This window comes from Dermacentor albipictus, chromosome 3 (assembly GCF_038994185.2).
Source record: "Dermacentor albipictus isolate Rhodes 1998 colony chromosome 3, USDA_Dalb.pri_finalv2, whole genome shotgun sequence".
Taxonomy (NCBI): domain Eukaryota; kingdom Metazoa; phylum Arthropoda; class Arachnida; order Ixodida; family Ixodidae; genus Dermacentor; species Dermacentor albipictus.
In genome coordinates, this window is record NC_091823.1 from 125,943,680 (window position 1) to 125,969,775 (window position 26,096).

General features: G+C 43.7%; 1 protein-coding gene across 3 annotated transcripts in view; it reads right to left on the reverse strand.

Annotated features, from left to right (window-relative positions):
- The window catches only part of LOC135909438 (MAM and LDL-receptor class A domain-containing protein 1-like), a 269,210-nt gene that overhangs the window by 94,832 nt on the left and 148,282 nt on the right, over nucleotides 1-26,096 (reverse strand). For 2 of the 3 annotated variants that reach the window (XM_065441392.1, XM_065441394.1), the window contains exons 33-41: nucleotides 19,093-19,304; nucleotides 17,932-18,025; nucleotides 15,232-15,480; nucleotides 13,504-13,635; nucleotides 11,166-11,311; nucleotides 8,344-8,428; nucleotides 5,823-5,942; nucleotides 4,391-4,546; nucleotides 1,437-1,522 (exon numbers count right to left, since the gene is read on the reverse strand). In XM_065441392.1, the coding sequence (XP_065297464.1) occupies nucleotides 1,437-1,522; nucleotides 4,391-4,546; nucleotides 5,823-5,942; nucleotides 8,344-8,428; nucleotides 11,166-11,311; nucleotides 13,504-13,635; nucleotides 15,232-15,480; nucleotides 17,932-18,025; nucleotides 19,093-19,304 (1,280 nt within the window). The remainder of the gene's footprint in view (nucleotides 1-1,436; nucleotides 1,523-4,390; nucleotides 4,547-5,822; nucleotides 5,943-8,343; nucleotides 8,429-11,165; nucleotides 11,312-13,503; nucleotides 13,636-15,231; nucleotides 15,481-17,931; nucleotides 18,026-19,092; nucleotides 19,305-26,096) is intronic. The other variant, XM_065441393.1, reaches the window with a different exon arrangement.

A 26,096-nucleotide genomic window follows, 5' to 3' on the forward strand; every position in this document is an offset into this window, starting at 1 on the left:
CGCTCTGTTTGAGCATAGTTCGAAAAGAAACCTAACGATAATGAGCATCGGCGTAACAGAAAGGACGCGATGACTCACACAGCAGAAACAATTTCCAATTTGAGACTGTGGTCGCAGTAAAAACAGGATGGGAATTCTAACGTACACGCTGAGTTCTCCCTCAGCTGAAATATGAAACAAAATGAGGAAACCAGGTATGAATGTCATTTAGGGCGCTTGTAGAGGCAATGAAAGAATGTCCCTGCTGGGGAATGCTTGGCAGGCCATTCCCACAATCGACTTGTACCATTTAGTTTGCATCTACATTTCGTGTCACTAAATTTCTTTTCAATACGTTTTCAATAAAACTCTTCCAGCAAGGTGCTTCGCAACTTCCGCCATGCGACCAAAGTTTATAATTGGGTCTGGTAACGGACCTTTATATCACAACTATTTAAGTCATGAGCAACTTTTGAGTATATTTTGCTTTCGAACATTTTCCGAATGCTTCGGCACTGTCTGAAACATAATATTTATCTCCGAAAACCATATAAATAACTGGGTACCTCAGCAAACACACGCACACACACGCGACGCCGACTAAAAGCAAGAATAACAAACTAAGTTACAAATTTCAGATATAATTCATTATTGCCATTTTTTTCCCGCCTCCAGCTTAGTGTATTTCTTAATAAAAGACAGGGATACGAAACGCCAAAATCTGGTGCATAGAATGGTGCGTAGTGTATAGAACTTAGTCTGATAGTTTTAGACTTGTATCGTCATCACCCTATTATGTAGCGAACATGCCGGTTAATTTCTAAGATTTATTAATCATGCTAGGCAGCCTCTATATATTTCACAATTTAAGCAATTCCAGGCCAGAATACCATATAATATCGTCGAACACATAATGGCTACAAATATAGTAGAATGCCTGACCTTGTGCGCAATCACGTCAAAAATATCAGCTTAGTATGAAAATTCCAGTACCCTCATGGTGCCATTAGTTTCAAGAAAGATGGTACCAAAGCAAATTTTTAACCGAAAAGAAAGCTCTCGCCGTTTTTCAATGCCGTTGCGATCAGCTTGAAAATGATTTCTCGGGGGATTTTTAGCTCGGCTGTCAACGCCAGCTACATTTCGCTGTTCGCGCTTCACTTCTGCTCGTAATTTTAGCATAAATGTGTACACGAATTATAACAATCATAGCTGATTGTGCAGCAAATAATTCAGTTGACAATTCATAGAAATGTTGCTTTGTAAAAAAAGAATTCAAATATATGAGTCGCTGTTAAACTCCAATACTAAAAGCAGCGCTTGATTTTGACTTTATCATCGTATATCGGTACTTTACTATAATAAGCATTAACGCTGTTTATATTTTAGAAAGCAACAGGCAATAACTAAACCTCGAATGTGAGTTGAATGCCTACTGGAGGAACGGGCGCACTTACTGCACAGAATTTCGCATTATGGAGAGTTGGACCGATGATTGTGGCATTCTTCTGTGACAAAGTTGAATGCAGGACAATAAATTTTCCTGAAACGTAACACACAACGCACACATAAATATGAAGCAATAGTCAAATACGCAAAAAAAATATAAAACAAGTCCACAGCTGTTTCCGGTAATCATGACACGCGAAGTAACCTTAACCACGGTCCTTTTAATTCCGATGCTCGTCCGCATATGTGACTTCGCAAGCAAGCGACAACAGTTTACTTTTTTTGCCACTCTATATGAGATATTCAGCACGACATTTAAACCAAGAATGTAATCAAAACAGTGACTGCTGGTTATCGCTTTTGATGTAGGAACGCTATTTATAGTGATGACCCCATATTATTTCGCAGCTAAATGCCGAACACATACCATATTCTTCAAGCAAAAGTGGACAAAAGCAGTTGAGGTGGTTTTTTGAAAGTTCACTAACCTGTCTACAAACAAATATTAAGTTTCGTTTTTAGATGCTTCCACTAGAAATATCTGCGGAAGTTTTGTTTTCCAATATCAAGCTACACTACCTCCAGCACATCCACACTCTAGGCTGCCTATAATTATTGGGTATTGACCCTCCTCCCAGACATCATAGTCACAATCGCTATGCAAAGATAATGGCTTGATTCCATGTGGTTCGTGGGTTGTTCTTTGCTCTCTCGCTGTCGCAGTGCCATATCCGGCAAGCCACTTTCGATGAAAAATAGGTAAAATTCCACTCTTAATAAATCCTGATGGCTGGGACGCAGATATGGTTCAGATTTAAAGAGTGGCTTTCGAATTTTCCAGGGAGCTTTACTTTTATTTCAAGGACTGTAGAAACTACTGTGAAAGACATTTATTGTTTGTAAACAGCTTTATTCTATTCTAAACTGTAATAAAAGTAAACTAGAAGGTTTATGGTTAACGTTACTACAGAACGATTGGAGGGGGGGGGGGGATATAGCCATTATAACGATTTACCCTACAGGGCAGAGACCGAGAGTTTCTGCTTCTCAATGTTAGCTTATTTCCCTATTACTCATTGTGTACATTGAAGAAGAAACTAGGAATACGCAAGAATCAGATGTATGCGTTAAGAGACAAAGCCGACAATATCATTACTAATATGGATAAGATAGTTCAAGGGGCTGAGGAGTTCTATAGAGATTTATACAGTACAAATGGCACCCACGAAGATAATGGAAGAGGGAATAGTCTAGAGGAATTTGACATCCCACAAGTAGCGCCGGAAAAAGTAAAGAAAGCCTTGGGAGCTATGCAAAGCGGGAAGGCAGCTGGGGAGGATCAGGTTACAGCAGATTTGTTGAAGTATGGTGGACAGATTTTTCTGGAAAAACTGGCCACCTTGTATACGCAATCCCTCATGACCTCGAGTGTACCGGACTCTTAGAAGAATGCCAACACAATCTTAATCCATAAGAAAGGGGATGCCACGGACCTGAAAATTATAGAGCGATCAGCTTAGTGTCCGTTGCCTACAAAGTGTTTATTAAGCTAATCGCAAATAGAATTAGGAGCACCTTAGACTTCCGTCAACCAAAGGACCAGGTGGGATTTCGTAAAGACTACTTAACAATAGACCATATTCACACTATCAATCAAGTGATATAGGAATGTGTGGAATATAACCAACCCTTACATATAGCGTTCATTGTTTATGAGAAAGCGTTCTATTCAGTCGAAACCTGAGCAGTCATGCAGGCATTACAAAATCAGAGTGTAGACGAGCCGTGTGTAAAAATACTGAAGGATATCTATAGCGGCTACACAGCCACCGTAGTACTCATAAAGAAAGCAACCAAATCCCAACAATGAAGGGCGTCAGGCAGCGACAAACGATCTCTCCAATGTTCTTCACAGCGTATATACAGGAGGTATTCAGAGACCAGGATTGGGAAGAATAGGGGATAAGGGTTAACGGAGAATACCTCAGTAACTTGCGATTCGCTGATGATATAGCCTTGCTTAGTAACTCAGTGGACCAATTGCAATGCATGCTCACAGACTTGGACAGGCAACGCAGACGGGTGGGTCTAAAAATTAATCTGCAGAAAACTAAATTAACGTTTAACAGCCTCGGAAGACAACAGCAGCTTGCGATATGTGGCGAGGCACTGGAAGGGGTGAGGGAATACATCTACTTAGGGCAGGTAGTGACCGCGGATCCGAATCATGAGACTGAAATAATCAGAAGAATTAGAATGAGCTGGGGTGCGTTTGGCAGGCATTCTCAGATCATGAACAGCAGGGTTCCTTTATGCCTGAAAAGAAAAGTGTATAACATCTGTGTCTTACCAGTACTCACGTACGGGGCAGAAACCTGGAGGCTTACGAAAAGGCTTCTACTTAAATTGAGGACCACGCAACGAGCTATGGAAAGAATGATGGGTGTAAGGTTAAGGGATATGAAAAGAGCAGATTGGGTGATGGAACAAACACGGGTGAAGGACATCTTAGTAGAAATCAAGAAAAAGAAATGGGCATGGGCAGGGAAGATAACCAATGGTCATTAAGGGTTACGGACTATATTCCAAGAAAATGGAAGCGTAGCAGGGGGCGGCAGAAAGTTAGGCGGACGGATGAGATTAAGAAATTTGCAGGGACAACATGGACACAATTAACACATGATCGGGGTAGTTGGAGAAGTGTGGGAGAGGCCTTTGCCCTGCAGTGGGCGTAGCCACGATGATGATGATGATGATGATGATGATGATGATGATGACGACGACGATGACGACGACGACGACGACGACGACATCGAACAGAGACTGAGAGAATGGAAAGTTTATGCATCCGCAATAGCATTACTTCCGCACTGGTTCTTTCTTTGATCCCCGTTCCCCCTACGCGAGTGTTCGTTTTGCTGCACACTACGCATTCAATTTCCTATAATTATAGAAGCTTTACCTGCTTGTGTGCCTGTTGTATGATCCCTGGTGGGACCACTTGACAAACGTGAAGAAGGTGTAGCCAATTCCCAACCCCTCACTTTCCCTTGAGACGGCGCTTGTGGCAACCAGTCACAGAAGGATGAGTCGAAGTTGCATCCAAGTCTATGGTCAGCTGGAAGTAAATGATTTCTGCAGGTCATTCTGCTAAACCCACTAAATGGGTAAGTAGGCAATTTCCAGCCTGGTTGCCAGTTTGTTCCACACAAAAATGAGACCATTCTAAAAGCACAGGACATTTTCTAAGGGGCAATACGCCACCTCCTTTAAATAAGATTTAACTTGGTGATAAGATCAACCATTCCAAACGAATATGTATTGCATGCAAATGGGAATGTGGAGTGATCTATATTCATTCTTACCACTTGGAGGCTATTGCAACACACCTAAATCAATGTACAGTCGGCGTGACACTTGTGCAGAGCATGGACACGGCGGCATCCGGAGCGCTCAGGAGCAAACCAGGCACGTCTAGCGGTAGCTGCTGGGCCTAAACGTGCCCAGCAGCTAGTGTTAGATGTCGCTGGTTGCCTCTGGGTGCTGCCGTTCTCATGCTTTACGCGAGGGTGACGCCGGCTCTATATGTATACTGTGTTACTCTATTACTCAGGACGATTGAGCGTGGCAGCACATTACTGCCACAGAGCCACCATGGTGCATACCTTCTTGTTAGAAGCATGGTGTGATTGTCACTTAAAAATGCTATGCGTGGATTACCCAAGGCATAAAGATTGCACTGCCTATGTATCCGTAATTCGCAGTATGCGCCATGTTCTTGTAGTGGTCACACTTTCTGTGGCACTGTTTCTTAATGTAACAGCTAGGTTATTTATCGTTCGATTTGTTTTTACAATGCAACATGACTTCTAAACATTCCATAATGACTGAAGTTTCCAGCAGGATCAACAATTATATTGTTACGAGCCACCTCCTTGGACTATCGAAGAAGGCGACGATGTCCGGGACGTTGCACTCACTCAGCCATCTTAACCATCTCTGTAAATATTCTGTTCCTAAATCATGCTTCACTTTTCATCTGTTTGACGCCCCGTCTAAATATTATTGTTCATATCTGTCCCCAACTAACCTGTACCTAAGATCAGTGAACCACTTTTATGTAGTCTAGAGGAAAGTCTCAGTTAATGAAAACTGCTATTTCACTTGTGCTATAATCCTAAACAAAGCGGTCGATCCTACCTACCCCCGTAACTACTGGCAGATGCAATCTGTTCTGCCATCGAGCAGATTCCATTAACAAAGCACAAATAGAGCTTCAGTTCGTTTGTCCATGATAAGCAACAAAAGCTTTCAGTTGGTGTGGCCATTTCCTTGTACTTCCTGTTATACTGTACACAGAGTAACAATTCGTAAATTAAGGCAGTGGAACTCACCGCAGTTCTCTTCGTCACTATTGTCACCACAGTCGTCATCATAGTTGCAGCGCTCGTATGAATCCACACAGGCACCGTTCGCACAATGAAACTCGGATTTGGTGCAGTTCGCCACCTTAGCTGTAAACGGCACACCATTTTTAACACATTTTTAAAAATATGTTTACAATAAATTATAGCAAAAGCTTGATAACGAGCTAACACTGGTAAATGCTCGCCGCAATCCTCAGCTTTCAGTCTTGTATGCCGAACATTTCCCTGGGTATGCCCGCTGAAAACTACTTGAAAATCAGAGCTTCCACATGATATCCGCTATTCTTACAAGCGAGCATGTCCAAGTATTTGCATTAAGCAATGGGAGTGTGAATGCGTAGAGTAAGCTTCTGTAGAGTACGCCTGCAAATAGCCACTACAGAATAATGCGAATAATTATGGAAGGATAATGGAATAATGGAATAATACTGCAATAGCCCTACAGAATCAACTGAATTTGGTTTATCTGTCACTCACACCAGCGGGTGTGAGAGAAACGTCAAATAAATGGTCATGTGACTAAAGCAGTCTCAATACTACGCCTTATAAGTAATTGGTGGGATAATGCCGAGAACGGGACACTACTTGGAAAGCATATTAGGCACCAGCTGACAAGGACAGAATACGAGACGACCAACACGATGTCTTAACTTCAACAAATTTATTTGCAGAAAACAGCCACCTATATAACCCATGCACAGTGGAGCCACGTCATCTACATTAATCCTTTAAAAGAGGCCGTCTCCTTATCTAACAACTCGACTGACGGGACCTCGTAGATCGACCTTACAAGAGTATTCAACTGCTACCACGAATGCCAAAGTTGACACTGCAAATTCGGGTGAGGTAACAAATTGCGGCTCAAAATGAAACTAAAATTAGTAATAGCTCAACTTTCAGCATTTTTCTCAAGGCCAAATCACCCTCCTTCGATGGTTAGGCGGAAACAGTAACACCACAGCTATATATACATCCCTAAAGCTCTGCGTAGCTTGCAAAATTAAAAGAAGTGCCTCTACAGGGTGACCAAACTACATGATGCAACTGAATCCTTGGCAAAATGTATGATTTCCGATAAAGCTCATTGCAGTATTCGGCGTAAAACACGGAGTGCTTAACAGCACAACACCAAAGCCACTAAGGTACCACGGCGCGTACGCTCTTTCACAGTCGACTGCGTGATTTATCATAAAATCTGCTCACTATCCGGTCACGTCACTCTTCAACGTGATTTTTACAGCATTACTAACTAGTACACTTCTTTGCAAATGGTCCTAAACAGTGATGAATGTAAACTAACATCATTGTCCCACAAAAACGCATCTTCTGTTTTCGATCTCTGTTACACGCACCAACCTGTTAAACCCACCAACCTGTTACACGCACCAGCCTGTTACACGCACCAACCTTCACAACTACCTTGGCGTACTCCTTGCACCTAACTTCTCATGGTCAGCGGGCATCGAAAACACAGTTTTCGCCCAAATTACAGTGTTGCTCAAGTGCAAGCACCAACCTCAACAGAAGAAATAAAGTTGACACATATTTAAGGAAAGAAAAAGTATGCGTTCACAAGTCTTTTACAGGAAGCAATAAGCATGACTCAAATAGGCAATGTTCCTGTAAAACCCTAGCAAGTGCTTTCCCACGAGGTTTCCTACAAATATTACTGCGAAAACTCTGGCAACGTGACCATGCATATATTATGGAAATTACTGGTAGTACATATACTTGTTTACTCTTCAGGCCTGCCGGTTCAAAATTTCTTCTGAGATTATACAATGCCCTTTATCGAAATTTCAGGATGACGATAGTCTTGTAAAAACCGCAAGGTAATATTTCTGTGCACATCCATAATCCTAACGGATTGTTCCTTATACCACTCAATGTTTTGTGAATATGGTCACTTTGTAAAGTTACAAATACGTTTGAATCCCAAAGGATGTAGTTCAGGCCTAACCATGTACTGCCTAAATAAAAATAGGTTGTTATGTATCATAATAAACAATAAAGATTGATTGATTGATTGATTGATTGATTCATTCATTGATTGATTCATTGATTGATTGATTGATTGATTGATTCATTGATTGATTGATTGATTGATTGATTGATTGATTGATTGATTGATTGATTGATTGATTGATTGATTGATTGATTGATTGATTGATTGATTGATTGATTGATTGATTGCACATCCTTCCCGTGTTAGGTCAACCGTCATACTTATAGCTTCTCTAAGACATTATCGCCACAGTTCCCTCTCGTAATTTCTGTAGAAAAACCTATGCATTCACAACTTTATTTTAGAATGTTGTGAAGGCAGAAATACTTCAGGTTTCACTATTCCGTGAACATTTTGATATATAAATATTCCCAGGTTTAGCAGATTTACTTAGTTGAAGTTTCAGTAATGCAGGACAACTAAGTATCTGGTCTCCGTAAATGCTAGCCATTCTCTATAGTGCTGCTATTGGTTTAAACTCACATGGTAGGGTGCAGGTACTGTAGCGTATGGCGTCCACGGCAAACAGAGCCCTTGCTTGAGGGTATTGGATGGTCGAGAAGTATAACTGCAACGACAATGTGGTTCTTGCTTTAGTACTCAAGGAAAGTACAGTGCAAGTCAAAATCAAGGCACATTCTCCTGCGTAATGTGAAAATATGGTCGTTAGTAATGACTTCAGGGCACCATTTCGAATATCTTCAATGATAGATTATAGTTCAGTGTGACGTACAGAAGAAGCACAGGGTAAACATATTCACAAGATTTGGCACGTAATCAGTCCCGAGTCATGAGAGACCTTTTGTAGCTTTCTAACAGGTGTGGGTATTCTGGGCAGCACCCCTTCACTGTGAGCGCTTCGCCGCCATGTATCACTGCGGCACTTTTTCTTCGCCCGTCGTTTCCCAGTCAGCATCAGCCATGCAGCGACCGCTTTCAGCGCTGTAGCAACTTTTGCTTGCCCTGCTCGCAATCCATCAATAATTCAATCACAAACCACCAGCAGATATGGTTTGCCAGTACCGCACTGCCCCATAGTGCGTAGGGATGCAAACCGACCGTGGGTTTGGAGAACTCTCACGTGTTTTCTTTCCTACATATAGAATGCCCACCAGTTAGGCTGCTAAATTTGTGAAAACAGTAACGCTTCAGCGAAATGACGCTGGTAATTAGGGGAATTTATCACAAGGACAGGCCTGTAATAGTCCTGGCCGCTGTTTTCAATGACGCTGTTTTTTTTTTGAAAAATTATGCTCGGCTCTGTTATCGCAAACACCAAATACCAGGGAGCTGGCGGAAGTTAAAGATTCAGAAAAATCAATGCCGCCTTCCTCTGTGAAGGGTTTCGGTTGGCACGGCACGCCATTTGAGGCGTCGCCGCAACACAAGTTATTCGTTGAGACGTCATATCCCGTCCTCGTCCCGTAGTCGTCGTCATACAGTCTTAATGCATTTATTGTGACACTAACATTATGATGAGATCGTGGTCGTTCAATGACCATCATTCCAGCTTCGTGATCTGACTCTCGTCATGCTGCCATCCTCTCACTTTCTGCTTGTCCAAGCTGTCCAAATGGTCCAAGTTATCTAAGAGACACAATACGTGTGGAATCGTGATGCTTCCGTGTTTGTTGCATTGACATCATTCCAGCTTTGTCACCCGATACTCGCCATACCGTCGTAATCACGCCATCGTTGTCACGTGGCCGTCGTCCTGCCCATTCCTCGTTCCATCAACGTCAATCTTTCATGGTCATTGTGTTACAATCACACTGTCCTCATTCAATCTTGATTATTCCTCCCTTGTTATGCTGTAATCATCTGTCATTCGTCATCATGCATCTCTTGTCACACCGTCGTCGCCATGCCGTCGTGGCCGCGCCAGCGCCGTCACTTCAGCTTCGTCAGCCGTCTTTCGTCATGCCATCATCACCATACAGGTTTCATGATACAGCCACTGTGACGCCATTGTCATCGTACACTCGTCAGCATCTCATTGTTCTCACCTCGCTACCGTGGCATCGTCATCATTGAGTCGTGGTCATACAGTTCTCGTCATACAACCGTTGTCATACCATTGACGGGCTGTCGTCGCATTCGTTCCATCGTCGTCGCTAGAAGTTCGACATTTGACTATCGTAATGCCGTCTTCATCAGCCATTTTCATTGCACATTCGCCACATTGAAATCGTCATGTCATGATTGTTACGCTGTCGTTTCACCATCGTTATCGCTTCACTAACGTCATCCTGCTGTCATCATACCATCTTTGTCAATTTATCGAGATAATTTCATGCTCTTCATTCTATGCTAACAATGCTGTCACCATTCAATCGTGATTGTTATGTCAATCGCTATTTTCATGTCATCATTGTGATAACGCCCTCTTATACAGTCGTCGTTATGCATTGGTTGCCATACCACCCTTGGGATGCCGTCGCGGTCCTTCCATCGTCGTAATTGTACCTTTGACACCTGACTCTTGTCTCCCAGTCGTCGTGGGCCATCTTTGCCAAGCAGTAGTTATGATGACGTTGTCGTCATGTCATCGGGGTCGCGCTGTAGTTTTACCATGGTCATCACTTCAGTAACGACATGTCACCATGTTTGTCCCGTCTTCGTGATTCCAGCTTCTTTATCCAAAAATTGGCATCGGATTGTGGACAGGTCATCGTTGCTATACCGCATTTGTGGTCCCACAGATATCATTCCTTCATCATACTATCGTCACGGTGTCGGCGTCACGCATTTGTCGTCATGCTGCCATTCTCATAGGTGGCCTTGACAAGCCAGTGCCATAGCAAAGTATAGCATGCGGCGCACAACCAAATCAATGAAAATCTCAGAATGACAACTAGACGCGTTAAATAAACGTGGCTTCAGGAATACGGTCTCCCGCTGCTTCGCTCAAACACTATTCGTATTACCGTCGACAGTCATTGTGAGATGAGTTCTGCCGCAATTTCTTTATATAATCAAAGTAAATTGTTATGTCATAGATAGCTTTGATAGCTTTAAAATTGCATAAAATGTATAGATAAGCGAGCTGCCCCAGATTATTGGTCGCAAATTATTTTATCGCTGTGTATCACGGTACTGAACTCGGTCGGAGATGCCACTTTTCAATGCAGCATGAACGCTAAACCACAGCTTACGGTACACAATGAAAAAGTGCAGATGGCCGGAGTTCACCAAATCACTGCACCAAATCCCCTACCGAGGGTGCGACCGTACTACCACCCTTGTGGACTTCACCATAACACCCCGTGAAGCAGTGAAGTACGAGTACGTTTAGCGGAACCTACGCTGACTTCACTCGGGTGTCGCCCAATTTCCACGGCCGCTCCGTTCCAGATTCCTTCTGGAGGAGACTTTCCCAAAGCCCTGAGGGTCCACACTTGCATGGTGTATCCACCCGCCGTCATATACAGGCCCACCTCCAGGTCAGCTCCTGCGCAAATGTCCGGAGAATCATAAGCGTAGTATGTTAATACCATGGTGGCGAGTGTGATTTGTGCTTTACACACTATATTATCGCGTCTCCACAAAGGTAGCACACAAATGCCACATTTTCCAAGAAGCACCCAAAACAGTTTAGGCTATCTTTATTGCGTGCATTGTATTCCAGGTTGGTTTACACATATATGATGTAGCGTGCCGGCAAAACATTCGTTTCAGTCACGTGTTTTTCTTTCTTGTCTTGCATCATTCACGACCAGCAGATCGTGACGGTACTGTAGGTAGAGCGTCCGCGGATTGCTGACGAAGCAAGGGAAAGAATTACATTGGAATAGAATCGATACATTATCCCAGCCTTATATTGATGAACAATGGGGCGCCGCATAACCTACATATCTACAACCATTACTTCGGCCTCAAAGAGAGGCATCTACAATCACAGTTTATTTTTTTTTTCAGGTATTGTTACCCACAGTGAACCACTATTGCAAACGCTTCATTAGATGTCGTTTTACGTCGATCATGTACACAGACCTACAAGACAGGTGAAATTGTTCATCCGAAAGGAACTAAACATGTTCTTTTTTTTTCCGCACAACATATTTGTGGAACACACACATAGCACGAGAGCTGCAGCCAGCATCTCTTTTATTTACTTGTTTTCAAGAACACGCAACACCAGACCCTGCTGGAGTTTAACGGAGAACTTGTCTGCATTTCCTACCCGTATGATGTCAGAAAGAGCAGAAATTTTCGTCCTCGTAAAATAAAGGTTTTGTAGAATACGTAATGTACGCCTTCTTATATATGTTGCGTTGTAGGTATGTTACTTGGGACATCTTAATTTCACTGCTTAACTCTCTTTGTTACAATAAATGTTGCTCAGTAACACTCACCCGACACTAGTCATGGCAGCCTAGGATGCTATATAGTTTGAAACACAAGTGTATTATCATTCAATGAAATATTAATGCATTATTTACTCTATCGAATCCATAGCATGAGGAATTGACGGTAACGCTAACGAATTACTAGTAAGCAGGAAACGAGATAAGCCCTTGCAAACACAGTTACTGCGCAGGCTGAAAGTGAAGACGGAGTTCAGCAACATTAATAAGTTGGCAAGCACCTTTCTTGAATAATAGGCATTCCAAAGTAAAGAACAAAAGGGGTACTCAGAGGAGGCACGGAGGAAGTCAATCTGTTCATTGAACATTAAGCAACGTCAGCGAGAGCAATGCACCAGATTTTTATCATAACGATTGAGCAGATTTTGTTGATCCCTTTTACTATGCATAATGTAAATAATACAAAAGTCTTGTACACTCGATAAAACGGTAAGACCACACACAAACACACACATACACGCACACACACAAGCACACACTCACACACATGGGCCGTGTTTGGGTCGTATCAAGTACCGGGCCGTATTTATCCCACAGGCCAGTGCAGTCCATAGGGGATATTACATGGTCGGGCAAATGCCAGCAGTCCCTGTTGTTCAAAACCCATGTGGCGTTCATCTTTCGTCAATGTAAACCGTTTGCACATACAGAGGGTGGGCTTCGTCTTCTCGGTCTGTCGACTTCTGTGCGTACCTCCTGTGCGTGCATTTAGTGCATGCTTTGTTTGCAGCCACACAGTGTTGCCCTTTACTAGCAATCAGGCCAGCAGTTGCCGAAACAAAAAAAAACATTAACTGACAATTACGACACTCCCTAATGCAAAATTTGAGAGCATCTCTGTACGTGTTTTCATTAGGCGACATACGGAGACAACGAATTTGGGAGAGACATGTAGCAGAGTCTTCGATCGCCGAAAATCTCATCCGCGGGTCAAGCATGTTGGTTTTTATAGATGACTCGTCGAAGCTTCCAGTGTAATCGCTGGTGTGCGCATTGCTTCCAGAAAGTACTACACGACTCGCGTGGTACATGCAATCAGATTACAAAACAATCGCAAGGCAAGGCAATCAAAACAAGCGTGAACGAGACCAAACGAAAAAAAAACCGAAAGAGTGCGAGCGAGAGCTGACATGAGCACACGATACTATATATATATATATATATATATATATATATATATATATATATATATATATATATATATATATATGGCTCATGAGCCGTCAGAATTTTGAGAAAGAGTGCAGGACGACTAAACACTGCTTGGGCTTCTCACCGGCTTTGACGTAGTTGTACCAAAAGAATAGAGTACACAGTTTCCCGGTGTTTCTGATCGTGGGTGATTCGATACTGGCCTGGCCAGGCTGTGTCCCCCTTGTACTGTTTGCGTACACCAGCAAATAATTTCCTGAAAAAAAGAAAAACAGGACCGATGTTGGCGCTCATAGGTAATGGCAATCATCACGCCACCAGCAGATGACGCAATCTCACCACCACATGTGATGTGCGAATGAAATGGTCCGGGCAATGAGCCCAATTACGACAAGTAAATCAGCCGGGTCTCAGCCAGAGAGATGTTTTCCGTCGAGTACTGCTGTTTAGACGGGCTAGGAAATGAACAAGCCATCAGCAAATACATTTCTTGCACTTTTTGCGTAAACGTTAGCCTCCGTTTATACAGTTAGTGCCAACCTCGGTCCTACTATTTCTTTAGTGGTTATGGCTTTCGGGCGCCAAGCACTAGGTCATCATAGATTGAATTTCTGAACGCGGTGGACGAACGCGGTGGACGACGGTGGACGAAGCACGCCACAGTGGCCGGGCCATCACAATTAATGGACATTCCTCTACAACTACAACAGCTAAATCCCACCAAGCAGTGCCATTTTCGTTTAAAAACTACCACGAGGTCAAACTGAAATGCGAACAGAGAGTAACTGGTCCCACCACTGGTTAAGCGTAATTACATGGATTCGCGATGTGTAACCGTTCCCTGTAGCAGGTTTCCAAGCGTGGAGTAGTCTTAAGTTGTTTTCGAGTATAGGCCACTGTTACAAACGCCAACGAATATGCAAACAGAACAACGCATAGTAGTAGATTAGTTGTTCCTGTTTGAATTCATCCTGACAATATGTTGTAAATACAGCAGAGGTATAAGGTTATAAATTTTTCCTAGCTAAATCCAGAACACCGGGAGAAACCTGCCAATCCCAAATAAAAAAAAATTGTTTTATGCGGAAAACTGCTACATTCGATGTTTCCGATGACTGCTTTATTATGGTCGTTGCCTTTTCTTAGAATATAAAAAGTATTTACGGTTCATCGGGGAGTGGTAAGAAGCGCAGCTACAGCGGTGACAACAGCGTTTTCTTCTTTCTCTTTCTTTCCCAATGGCTCCGACTCTGAATACCAAATTGAAGGTCCTGCTTGCTAACATCCAATAAACTGCAGTGTTCAGCGTCGACCACGGCCATAAACCTGGCGTAAGCACGGGAAAAGTAAATGCGAGAATTGCGGTAGCGCGTGATTTTGCACTGCTGCGACATGGAGAACATGTTACAGTGCGGTAAACGTGCCGCAGTAAATGACCTTCTCTTTGCGACGTGGCACTGCGGTTTTCGTCTCTGGCATCTACGTTTACTCCGATGATGAAGAGAAATATAAAAAGAAAAGCACTGCCACCTTTTCGAGGGCGTCATCGACATCCGTGTAGGCATGTGTCTGTTTATGATTTCTTGCTGGCACGCCAATCGTCTGTCAATATTAGCCTGTATACATGGCTTTATTTTCCTGCATAAAAAAAAAATTTTCAATGGGCGACCTAAAGATCGTGTGCCTAGGACTGCCTGCATGGTTGCCTCGAAAACCTATGTTATGATATCGCCCCACCCTGGCAACGTGCAGGAAGCCAAGGAATCCACTTCTCATATCAATGCCCGGCCAAACACGCGCTGTTCTTTCTCGCGTTCGGTTGCGCACTGCACAGTATCCAGTACTAACTGACCGTGACGTCGGCGGTCGGCTCCATTGGGTGGCGACTCGGGAACCAGCCCTATGGGAACCAGCTGCCAGGCTGTCGTGTCCCGGTTTCGGGCACTGTCCAAGTTCCAGCCGCATGCGTCCTCGCCGAAGCCGCACTGTCCGCAGCTCCGCTCGTCGGCGCGGTCGTCGCAGTCGGCCACGAAGTCGCACACTCGGTCGCGCGGCACCATCTTGCCGTCGCCGCACTGGAACTCAGCGCGCCGCGACTGGCCTGCGCGAGGGGCAATCAACGGAAGGATATAGTCGGCACTGTGTAGCGCTGAGTGTGTAACCTTGAAAGCCATGCATCATTGAACCATAGAAAATTAGTGCATAAATTATGGTTAGCAACGTTAGAGCAATGGGCCGGGGCCCGGGCTCATAAAAATGTTCTTGTGTAAAAGCTCTCCGTAGAAGCGCATGCCAGCTGCTCTTGATGCTGGACGTATTATTAACGAAGACCCCATGTCGATGGGGAAGAACACATACGAACAGAAAACTTTATGGACTCATGAGAAAGCTTTGTGAGTACCGCTCTATTCTCCCGCTCGCACACTAACGCTGTAGTATGAACTTTAGCTTCGAGCCCGTTGTCTTTCACAGGCGTGATTTGACTTTATCAGCAGTTCTTCACTCCATATAACCTTTAAAAGGTGCTGCATAACACCTCATTAGACCCCTCAGCTTGCACTGAAGCTTTTGGCCAGCCATAGTTTCCTAGCTGTTTTAGTATGTTTTTATGTTTTGTTTCCGAACCTGTTTTCCATTGACTTTTTAATGTTATTATGCTGGTTAGAATGCCTGATAAATGGTGTTATATTGCGTGTTAGCGACGTTAGTTTATTTTCTGATGCCGACATTCTTTTCAGAGTTCCTTATCAGTCTATTTGTAGGTGCTGCACTGCCTTTCCAAAAAGAAGGCGAGAGATTCACGAGAACGTCGAGTCGCACTGTGCAAGGCAGCTCAATTTTCTATGCCATGCTTCCGGAACATGGCTTAAGTAACCTCCGCGGCACCTCTATACCTGTCGCCTATACTCCCAATACGGTACCTTGGCAATCAGTACATCATATCCCTTCCTCCATTAGACCCCGTGGCATTTTTTCCCGCTAACCATCGACCAAAACTCTCGCTGGTCGCTAACCTCAGGCGAGCTTCGACCACGTGCGTGTTCTCGACGACGCGTTTTCAGTGCTTTAGTATATTTTGACTTGCGCAGGAAGGGCACCCTCAAACCTTTTCCCATCGGTCAGTGTTGCCAATGCTTCGCTCCCGCTAACGAACTACACCTTTTTATTAGGAGGCATGTCATCACTGTATACACTGGTGCCGCCAAAGGAGTGCGTAAATTCTAGACGATGTACGCGAATAGAATATATGTTGGATGCCACCGCATATTTAGATTGGGATATACACTATTTCACCACCACAATATATGCATGGAAGTGGCGGGTATGGTGAGAAAAAAAAAACAGCGTCGCAACAGCATCTTGACTAGCACCACATCCTCTAGGAAGCAGGCCAACAACATCACGTACGTACAACATACGTACAATACGGAATGTGGGATCGCAGAATATAATCATAATTAGTTCGAGCTTATAAAATCCGGAAAAATGTCGGACAAAAAAAGCCACTCAAAGAAACAAGTGAGAAGCATTTTATGATACATGGGAAAACTCTTCATTAGTTCGTTTACGTTTATTGGGCCAGTTGTAAAATAGTAAGCACATGTCTGAAATTCATAATTGGCAAGCGGGCTTGGAATTAACTAGTATTCAGTGTGTTGGTTGAGGCAAAATGTCGTATGTTGTCGCAAATTAGCAACGTTCGTAGAAGTTAGCTTTTGCGGAGTACCTCGTTTTTACAAGATTTTGAGTGAGGATAGTCATGCTCACTATTAACTCACAAGACCTTGTACTTTCCAAGCAAATAAGTAGTGAGTTTCTTATTGAGTGTCTCAACATAGTGCGCATGGCATTGCCCTGTAAAACTATTAAACTACTCAGCCATGTTTCAGTACCACTGCATCAAACAAGATTGCAGTTGCTCAGATCAGAAGCAAGGAGTGCGTTAGTGTAAAATAAACGTAAGACTGGTACGCATCATTTGTTTAATGTCGCTGGTCATGGCTTCCACCGCGCACTTAGACAATTTTGGCGTATTGTTAACTACATAAACGCTATCGCCACTTTTATAGCGTGATAGGCCTCTGTAGTCAGATTGTACGTACGCCAGGAATAGCTACGTATTACATCCTTTAACTAATGCGAGCACCAAATTAAAAAAGAATTCTTTGAATGAAGTGTCGGATGTATTCATTCATCATTTCTGCTGATGTTTCCGGGTTTTAAGAATCTATATGCCGTTACGCGCAAATTACCTACTAACTTCCAAACGAGCAGGCGACGTCAATGGCAGGCATTCAAAGTTACATATTGTTTGGGCGACCGTTCCCTCACATGAAATTTCTAGCTGCTTATTTGCGCTCGAAATCGTTGAAGGAACGAAATAAAGTACACCCTCTAAACTCATACAAAAGCTAGTAAAAACTCGTCGTTTCATGGTTACTGTAGAAGCTAAACAAACACAATATTGCTATCGAAAATGAACAATAAAAGGTCTATCATTGCCTTGAGTTTCAAATTTCTGGCGGAATGTCGTAGTGCAGGCGGCACTTACTTTCGTCGTTGCAGTCGGTGTTATCAATGAGCAAGTCGTCGATTGCAAGAAATCCATCGGTGCTACTTCCGGCGATCGCCTCAATGGGAACTTGCTAGAAAAAAGAAAAGATATAGCAGGGAGAACAACGAAGTTGCAACCCGCATAGATATATTTATTGATAGTTAGGTGTTAGATAGCACGGGGATTTGCCTTCAACAAAAGGCGGCCGAACTGAATTTTTGGCCTATGGCAACGATGGTAATGGTCATCGGAACGTTTAGTCTCCACAATCATCAGCTGGGACGTCAGATCATTACAATAACGTAAGAGGTTTGCAATTGTAAGTACTTAAACCTACAGTCATGCTGTGTTTCTAGTGCCCCCTTTCTCTAACCCTGACATGCAATGACAAGCAAAATTTCATGCCGCTAATATGTACAGGATAAAGAAAGACTAAGACAGGGGAAAAGGTACGCTATTTTTTTAACTTATCAGCCATAAGGAATAGACTATTTCAGAGTCCAGTGAAACGGATGGTGAAAACAACGTCTCTCGTGGGCTAAGAGCCCTTCACCACACCAATGTTATGCATGTCGCTGATTATGATTACGAAAGCTTACAACGCAAGCGTGCCCAATTTTAATTTCACCCTAGTGGGCTCACAAAGCTTACACTTAGCAGTACATGTTAAAAGTACATGTTTAATGGTTTCAGTGCATGTTTAAAGGTTGTACAAAACCTTTAAACATACAACCTAATGGCACTAGGGCAAATCATTTGCGCAGATATCACGATGCTGCTAATAACTTTTTGTGGTTTCTACGCATTCACGTCCCTCGAGTCAAGGATTCTGGCGCAGCGGAAATTATGATGTATAAAAACAAGTGATAAATCCGGCGCCAGCCGGCGCCAGTTTCGTGAATGACTTGGTACTCATTTTTACTACTCTTCTTTTGCTGGTTGCACTGAAGGTAAGTTATTCCGTACCCTAATTAGTGAACGTATTAATTGGTGCTGCTTGTGTGCCTTATTCCGTCGTCGCCCTATCATTCCGCGCTTGGAATAGCATGAGCATAAGGCTAATTTTTATCTCTACCCATTTCCAAAAGGAAAAGGTCAACGAAAAAAGCAACGTCATACACGCTTTCATCATTGCACTAAATATTCACTATCACTCACTCTTGCACGAGACAAGCGAAACCGCCTCTGCTTCCAGGTGTTGGTTCCATCGGCGACGCTTTCTGAGTGTAGCAGTAAACTGACTCCATCCGGTACAGAAGGCAGGAAGTACCACAGGGATACGCATGAACCTAAGTAGCGCGATGGCTCGCGCAGTTCCAACGATGTCCGGTTCCCCTTGATACCGGGGCTCTTATAGAGAAGGTAGTAACCTGCCAACGAGATATGACAGCATAACACAGTGCGCACGGGGTAACATAATTGATGAAGTTTGCGAATTGAACAGACGTTTTTATTAATTTTTATTTTTTGCTAAGGGCATCCGCCACGAATACGGTGCAGTACCATACGAACAAATTTCAAATGCAATTATTATTTTACTATTGCATTCGAGATGTTTTTCTCTCATGCAGCCTCACATTTCACAAATTTTAACAGTTTACAAGGTGGAAGAAATAATTGGTTCAACTTGGATATGTTGTGCCATACGTATTACACATGGCTGGCATGAACTCCTGTGGCCTTTTTTTTATCGCTCATCGTCGCATGGTCTAGACTTCGCATGCTTCACGAAGCAGGAGCTGTCGAATCAGGTGATACTAGCGGACACTGGCACAAATCATGAACATATGATTATTTCTTGCTGGACTAGTGAGCTTATGCTGGAAAAGACGCCAAATCATGCGGTAAAACAACCCAGAAAGCAAAAAGCTTTTTTTTTCACCCGGTATAGCATCTGTCCAGTCATTAAAAGGCCACGGAGATGCTTGATTAAAACTTCTTGTGGCCATCGTTTGCAGTTTTCATGAAAATGGCGCGTTTGATCCTGGTCGTTGTGCCTAGTTCTCTTTTTACCGTCATTTTGTTTTCGGCATTCGTCAGGCTGGTGAGCATGGTGTTACTTTCAAGAGAGAAAAAGGATGATGGGTAGCCGCGTGAGACTGCTTGCCAATCCGATTCTTCACCTGACCATCGCCTTGGAGAAGACTTAAGGAACTCTAAAATGAATATGTTTGTCATTCGGTGCGTCATAAATTGAAAGCGCGGAGAGTGTTGGACATAAACACAACTCAGACAGCGCGGTAGAACATGAAGCGAGTCAGCCATCTGTAAGACATTCCGAGCACGATTAGTATAATTATTATTGCTTCGTTTACTTTGCGCTACTTATTTATTTTAATCTACAGAATGGCAACAATAGTGCTGCTCTAATTTCTGCTGCACTTCATAAGCTGCCAATTTCTAAGCAAAAGCTCTATAGCAGTACTCAGGGTTCATTCCTAGTGCGCAAATCAGTGCTCCGGTTTGCTAATCTTCTGAGCGGTTTTGTAGTGCCATCATTTTTCTTATTCCGAAATCATAAGGCGCGGTATATATTAACATCCGCTCTTAACGGACTCCTTGAACCGTGTACTGACCAGTACAAAAATCAGTGTTGATTAACCATTGATATATTGTTGGGGAATTGTTGAAACAACGGACTTCAAGAAATTTTCAAGAGCAATTGAGTTCACTCAACCCTTGCACAACAATATTACCGTTGAGTGTTCTCAATAAAAAATTTATTGGGTAATTTGTGTTGATTTTTCTAGTTGTTCTTTTGTTGTGTAGCAGTTGAGTCCAGTATACAATAATTAGGACTCGCATATGAAGACATTCCAAACATGTTTTGCGATGCGTTCCAACCTCATTCCTGTCACTTTGCGGCAGGTAGGTTCTTCTTTCGCCTCGCTTTCATTAATAGAAAATTATGTGTGACCGATGAGGTGGAATCGAACGTCGGCCGTCGAGCCCGGTACTCTAACCAATAGGCCACGAGAGCGTGCATACTCCTCTCATTCGAAAGCCAGTAAGCTCTGAAATGCTTGGCGTGTGCGCCGCGTGCCACTTCCTGGTGCTGTCGCTACAGCTGGCGCCTTGAAGCGCCAATCTCCGGGACCGCCCCACTTTCGTAGCCATTTTCGCTACGTAAAAACTGCAACGTTAGACTAGATTCATGACCGCCCAAGTTCATAACGATTTATGTCTTCGCCGGTGTACAAATGCCATCGTCGTTTTAACATACACTAGATGACCTAACCATTAGTACGTTCCGAAATGAGCACGTTTCGGGGAGCAGAAGAATGCGAAATTCACTTGCAAACACGGTGACTACGCGCATGTGGAGTTCCCCAAAAGTAGACACGGCGGCAGCGCGGCCGGCGATAAGACAGGTGCCGACAGGCGACGACGCTACCTTCGAGCACCGGACGCACTGTGGGAACCGTAGGATGCAAGCGCGCACGCGCTACAAACATACACGGGTGAGGTCTTCGAATTTCCTGCGACGTGCCCTCTGTTCGTAAAGCAAATATAGTTTTTTCTCCAATGTCCGTGGTACTAGAGATTAAAGAATGAACGCGCTTTGAGATCGCAGCGCGCAGCCGATATAACCATTGACTTCAAAGAGCTTCAGATTCAGCAACCGTCCCAACAGTATCACAGCTAATAGCTGTATCTGCGGCTGCTCCCGTCTCTCGCCTTGCAAGAAGCACGCGATTTATTTGAGCCTCGCCGAACTGTCGACCTTTCGTGTTCCAAGCCTGCAGGTCTCGTATGTTCAGTTAAGAACACCAAAGGGAAATGAAAGAAACACAGGTAACGGACTCTTATTGTACCTTACTTGTCACTTTGTCATCTGCAAAAGCGCTACAAACTATTTTAGAAAATTTATTTTTGTAAAAATAGCAAAACTAGTAGTAATTTTTATTTATAGGTGGCGTGACAAACATTAAGGCAGCGTTCTGGTGTGTATGTGTGCGCGCAAGCGGGCGCAAGCGAGCTTCGTTTTGCGCACCCTTTTGCAACAGTCCACACGGTTACCGCTAGTTTCGTAGTCGCATTTTTTGGTCGTAGTATTTGTTCTTTACGCTAATTATTAGGTAGTTCTTAAAATTTATAAAGGGTAGTTGATGAAAAATTATTGCTAAATAATTAGACGTTCTTAAGTGCCGTTATTTTGTGTTTGAAAGGTTTTTATAACTGAATACGATAGTGAAACCATGTGAAGCTGTGAACGGCTTTCGGACTCAGTTATTAGGTTGCAGTTGTGCGGTGGTTCACGCCTCGTGCTTCTTGATGAAAGTATTTTCTTTTCGGACATCATGACGCACATTTTAGTGAAATGCTTTAACGACCATAAGTGGGACGTTTATCCGGTGAAGTCGTTGGCTCACCCAACAACTAGTCTTCTACTGATGTGCGAGCTTGACGGTTTTGACGAGTTGCGCGGCAGAGGCCATGATGCCTGTTTAAGAGAAGGCATCCCGAAACGGTCGCAGCCGCACTTCTGAAGATAGGTAAGTAATCTCGTTTTCTTGGGCACGTAGCCTTCTTTTCTATTTTGACATTGACGAGCGTGACGTGTTAAGCACACGGTTCACTTTCTTGAAGCAAACCGCATGCCCCGGAGCAAATGCGCGCGATACTAACTCACGCTGCCACCGTCACTTCGTTTGAAACAATGGTAGGCGAAGAGGCAGCGGCGCCCCATGTGCGTAAAATTGCATTGCTTCATTTGTTCCTGTCTAATAACGTTTCCTTCATTTGTATGAGAGAACACAATTGGAACATAAGGATCGGCTTCTCTGCGCAGTGATAATTTTGTGCAGTGGCCACGTCATTTTTCATGGGGGCTCACGTATGCCGTCTAAGCACTTGTTATCGCGTTCCGATACGTGAGAGGCGCGCTGCCTTTCAAGGTATTTAGGCAGGCACTACGAGTTTAGGAGAACCGCGACAAATAATCGTGCAGCAGGTGTGCAGCTGTGCTACGCTTGTACGACACTCGTACTGGAAGGCAGTGTTGCACTTCACGCTTACGCATTTCGTAACTATGGCGGCCTCCGTAGCAATTTGGGGCTGTAGGTCGTGGATACGATCCCTGCAGCGGCCGCATTTTAAAGGAGCGGAATGCAAAAACGCTCGTGCATTGTGAATTGTATGCACGTAAAAATTTCCAGGAAGTCAAAATTAATACGGAGTCCCCAACTACGACGTGCCTCATAATCAGATCGTTGGTTTGGCACGTGGAACATCAGAATTATTTTTTTCCGTAGTAGCTCATCGTATACCATACGGTTAGTGTGATCACCTTTTGTGCCGTAGCGGTTAAGCGCGCCTCGATTTAGGTTGCGGCTAATGATGCGGCGCACCGCGAAATATATTTCGCCTCTCTGGGATTTTCGGAGAACGGCCAACCGATTAGTCACAGCTTCCGCGCGGTGACTGTACACGGATACACGGCGCAAATGAACAGAATGTGTGGTGACGTGGTCAAAGAACACAGCCGCCGACGGGCTCACCTTATCGTCTATCACCGCCAAAACTACCGCAGTAAGCATCTTTATCTAGCGCGGCGGTTTGCCGTTGAAGGCGTACTGTACAATTTTAATAGGCGATAACCGAAACATGCCACCGTTCTCTGCTGCCTCTTTGAGTTGGACCGATCCGAATATGCGTTTCCAGAAGCGAAAGGAGCGCCAATCGGCGCGTTGTCGCCTCGAGCTAAGCGTCGCACTCGAGCACCGTTTGCGCGGTGAAGAATGACGCGTGCATGAAGCTAGCTCACTGCGCGGACGCTACCGCGCAACGCAAGGGCGTGTACGCGACGTTCTGCACACAAATCGCGCGGGATGATCGGAGCCACGCCGGAGCGGCTAGCTTCAAAGAAGCGGTACATGTTCTCCCTCGTACAGGCACACTCACGCTCGCATCGCTCTCGGCGTGTGTTTACGTCATTCCTTCTACTGGACTTCTACCCAAAGATTCGATATCTGTTTGGTATGGGCTATGCACTGTCGCGTGGTCTTTGGTTCTGCGAGAGAGCCGGGAATATTTTCCCCACTGTGAAACATCGCTGTGCGTGTTTTAGCTAACATTTACCGTAGCAACCCATTCCTTCCTTTTCTCGACGGCACTCGTAAAGAGTCGCAAATTTTTACTTGCCAGTATAGTGTGTACTTCTATTTCGTGCGTAGTTATGTGCAGTGTGTGGCAGATTCTTAATCCGCGCAATCTCATTTTCTGTCCACATTCCCTTCTCACAGGTTACGTATGCAGTAAATTCCCAGATACTAAAGTGTTCTACGCCAAAAGCACCTCGGCGTCGTGCAAGAGACACCCGTTGATATGTGGCTGATTCACTAGCAAGCTCGCATCTCTGTTGCCACTCCATCAAGTGGGATTTTCAACTATTTTTTTTTGTTGCTCTGTGGTGTACTAGCTGCCGCATGGACGCTGTGAAGGCTTACTTTCGATTTGCTCTGGCGTTTAGTAGTAAAGGATGGGCAACCTTTTGAGGGGAGGCATTTACTTTTGTTTGTGAGAATGTTTACCAGCCTAACCAAGTGGTACGCGGCTACTGTAAACAGCAGCACGAACAGAGGCGGACGATGAAATAGGTAGGAGCACACACGAGCGCAAGCTCTATTAAATGTTTACTTTTGATGACAAAGGTATTAAACACACTGGTCAACTTGGCAAAGGTAAAAATCCGTGCGTGCGTAGCAGAAACAGCCACGTGCGACAAGAAAAAAATATGAAAAAGCCATGTCATGTCGAATAAACGTGCGTGAAAAACGAGAACTATCGGTCAAATCTATTGAAAAAGCGAAAGATTTGTCCGATAAGTGATACTACCCATCGGAAAATACTCTTTTGAGAACAACTTTTTCCCACTAAGGGCAACAGATAACTTGGTTACGCAATTGTTTCGTTTGTGATCAATAAATATTGCCTCTGGAACTCCTCTGGTGTTGCGGTATAGAGCAGAAAGAACGATTCTTTCATCACAGAGACCAGAACACAAAAGGACTTATGGAAGCATTATTTATTGATCACGAAGAAATATTCATAAACAAGATTTCTGTGACCCTTAGTGTGAAAGAGTTGCTACAGTACTTCTCGTTACTATAGCTTACAGGAGAAACCTTTCAGTTTTCATGTTTTTGTTAGTTTTTGGCGCACATGTTTATTCTACAGGACGTATTTCGGTCCTTTTTTGTTGTGCCGGGCTGTGTATGCTGCGCATCCATGGCTTTTTCTTTGTGAAGTTGGCCAGTGTGTTTAAAATCTTCGTCTTCACGAATAAACTTCTACTTGAGTCAGCGTTCATGTGTGTTCCTACCTTAATTCATCCTTCTCGTCACTGTTTGGGTGGTTGTGAAATATAAATGTACACCGAATTGGCGAAGTGTCCATAGAATTGATACATGAAGTTATTTGCGCTGTTCATTTCAGGAAGAACGCTGTAGGGTCTTATCTTCTCTTTGTTTTTGACACTGAGTACATTTTTCTAGTTCAATTTTAAGGCGTCCCCTGAGAAAGCCAATAAGAGTGATGGTAACTTCCTTTGTGTGTAAGATTTATGAATTTCATCCATTCAAGGCATGACATGGCACATGCCTGATTGTAGGTTGCAAGCATTCGTAGTAAGATCTACTTTTCGGTTCTCATGACGCTTCTTTGTACTGCGCTGCATTCTCCAGGCACATGAACCTTTTTATGCTCTAAGTGCATGCGTTCTTGTTCTATATGTTGGAGGGAAAATTGTAAACTTAAATATGCATATATATCATTTTCCTTGAAATCGTTTTCAACATGGGTGCGCTGTAGCTCCCTCTGTCTTTCAGTTGCTGCTTTGTCCCAATTTTTATGCAACCTTGATGTATTTTATGCAGCAAAATTCTGGTGCTATTTTAATAACATTTTATCTGCGAAATTGAGGTAATTGGTGTTTCGTATATGATTTATTTGCGTTTTTCACTGTCTCAGCAATCGGGCTGTGGAGTCATTGGAACCTTTTCTCATACTGTAAGACTATTTCTGGGGTGCTTGATACTGAAAGTGCAGGTGACCATTTATTTGGCTGTTTGGAATTGTGTTAGCCATGTGTTACTACCAATTTTCTGTGCTAAATAATTATTTTTCTCTTATCGTTCAAGGTATTAGCCTTTCCTTATCTC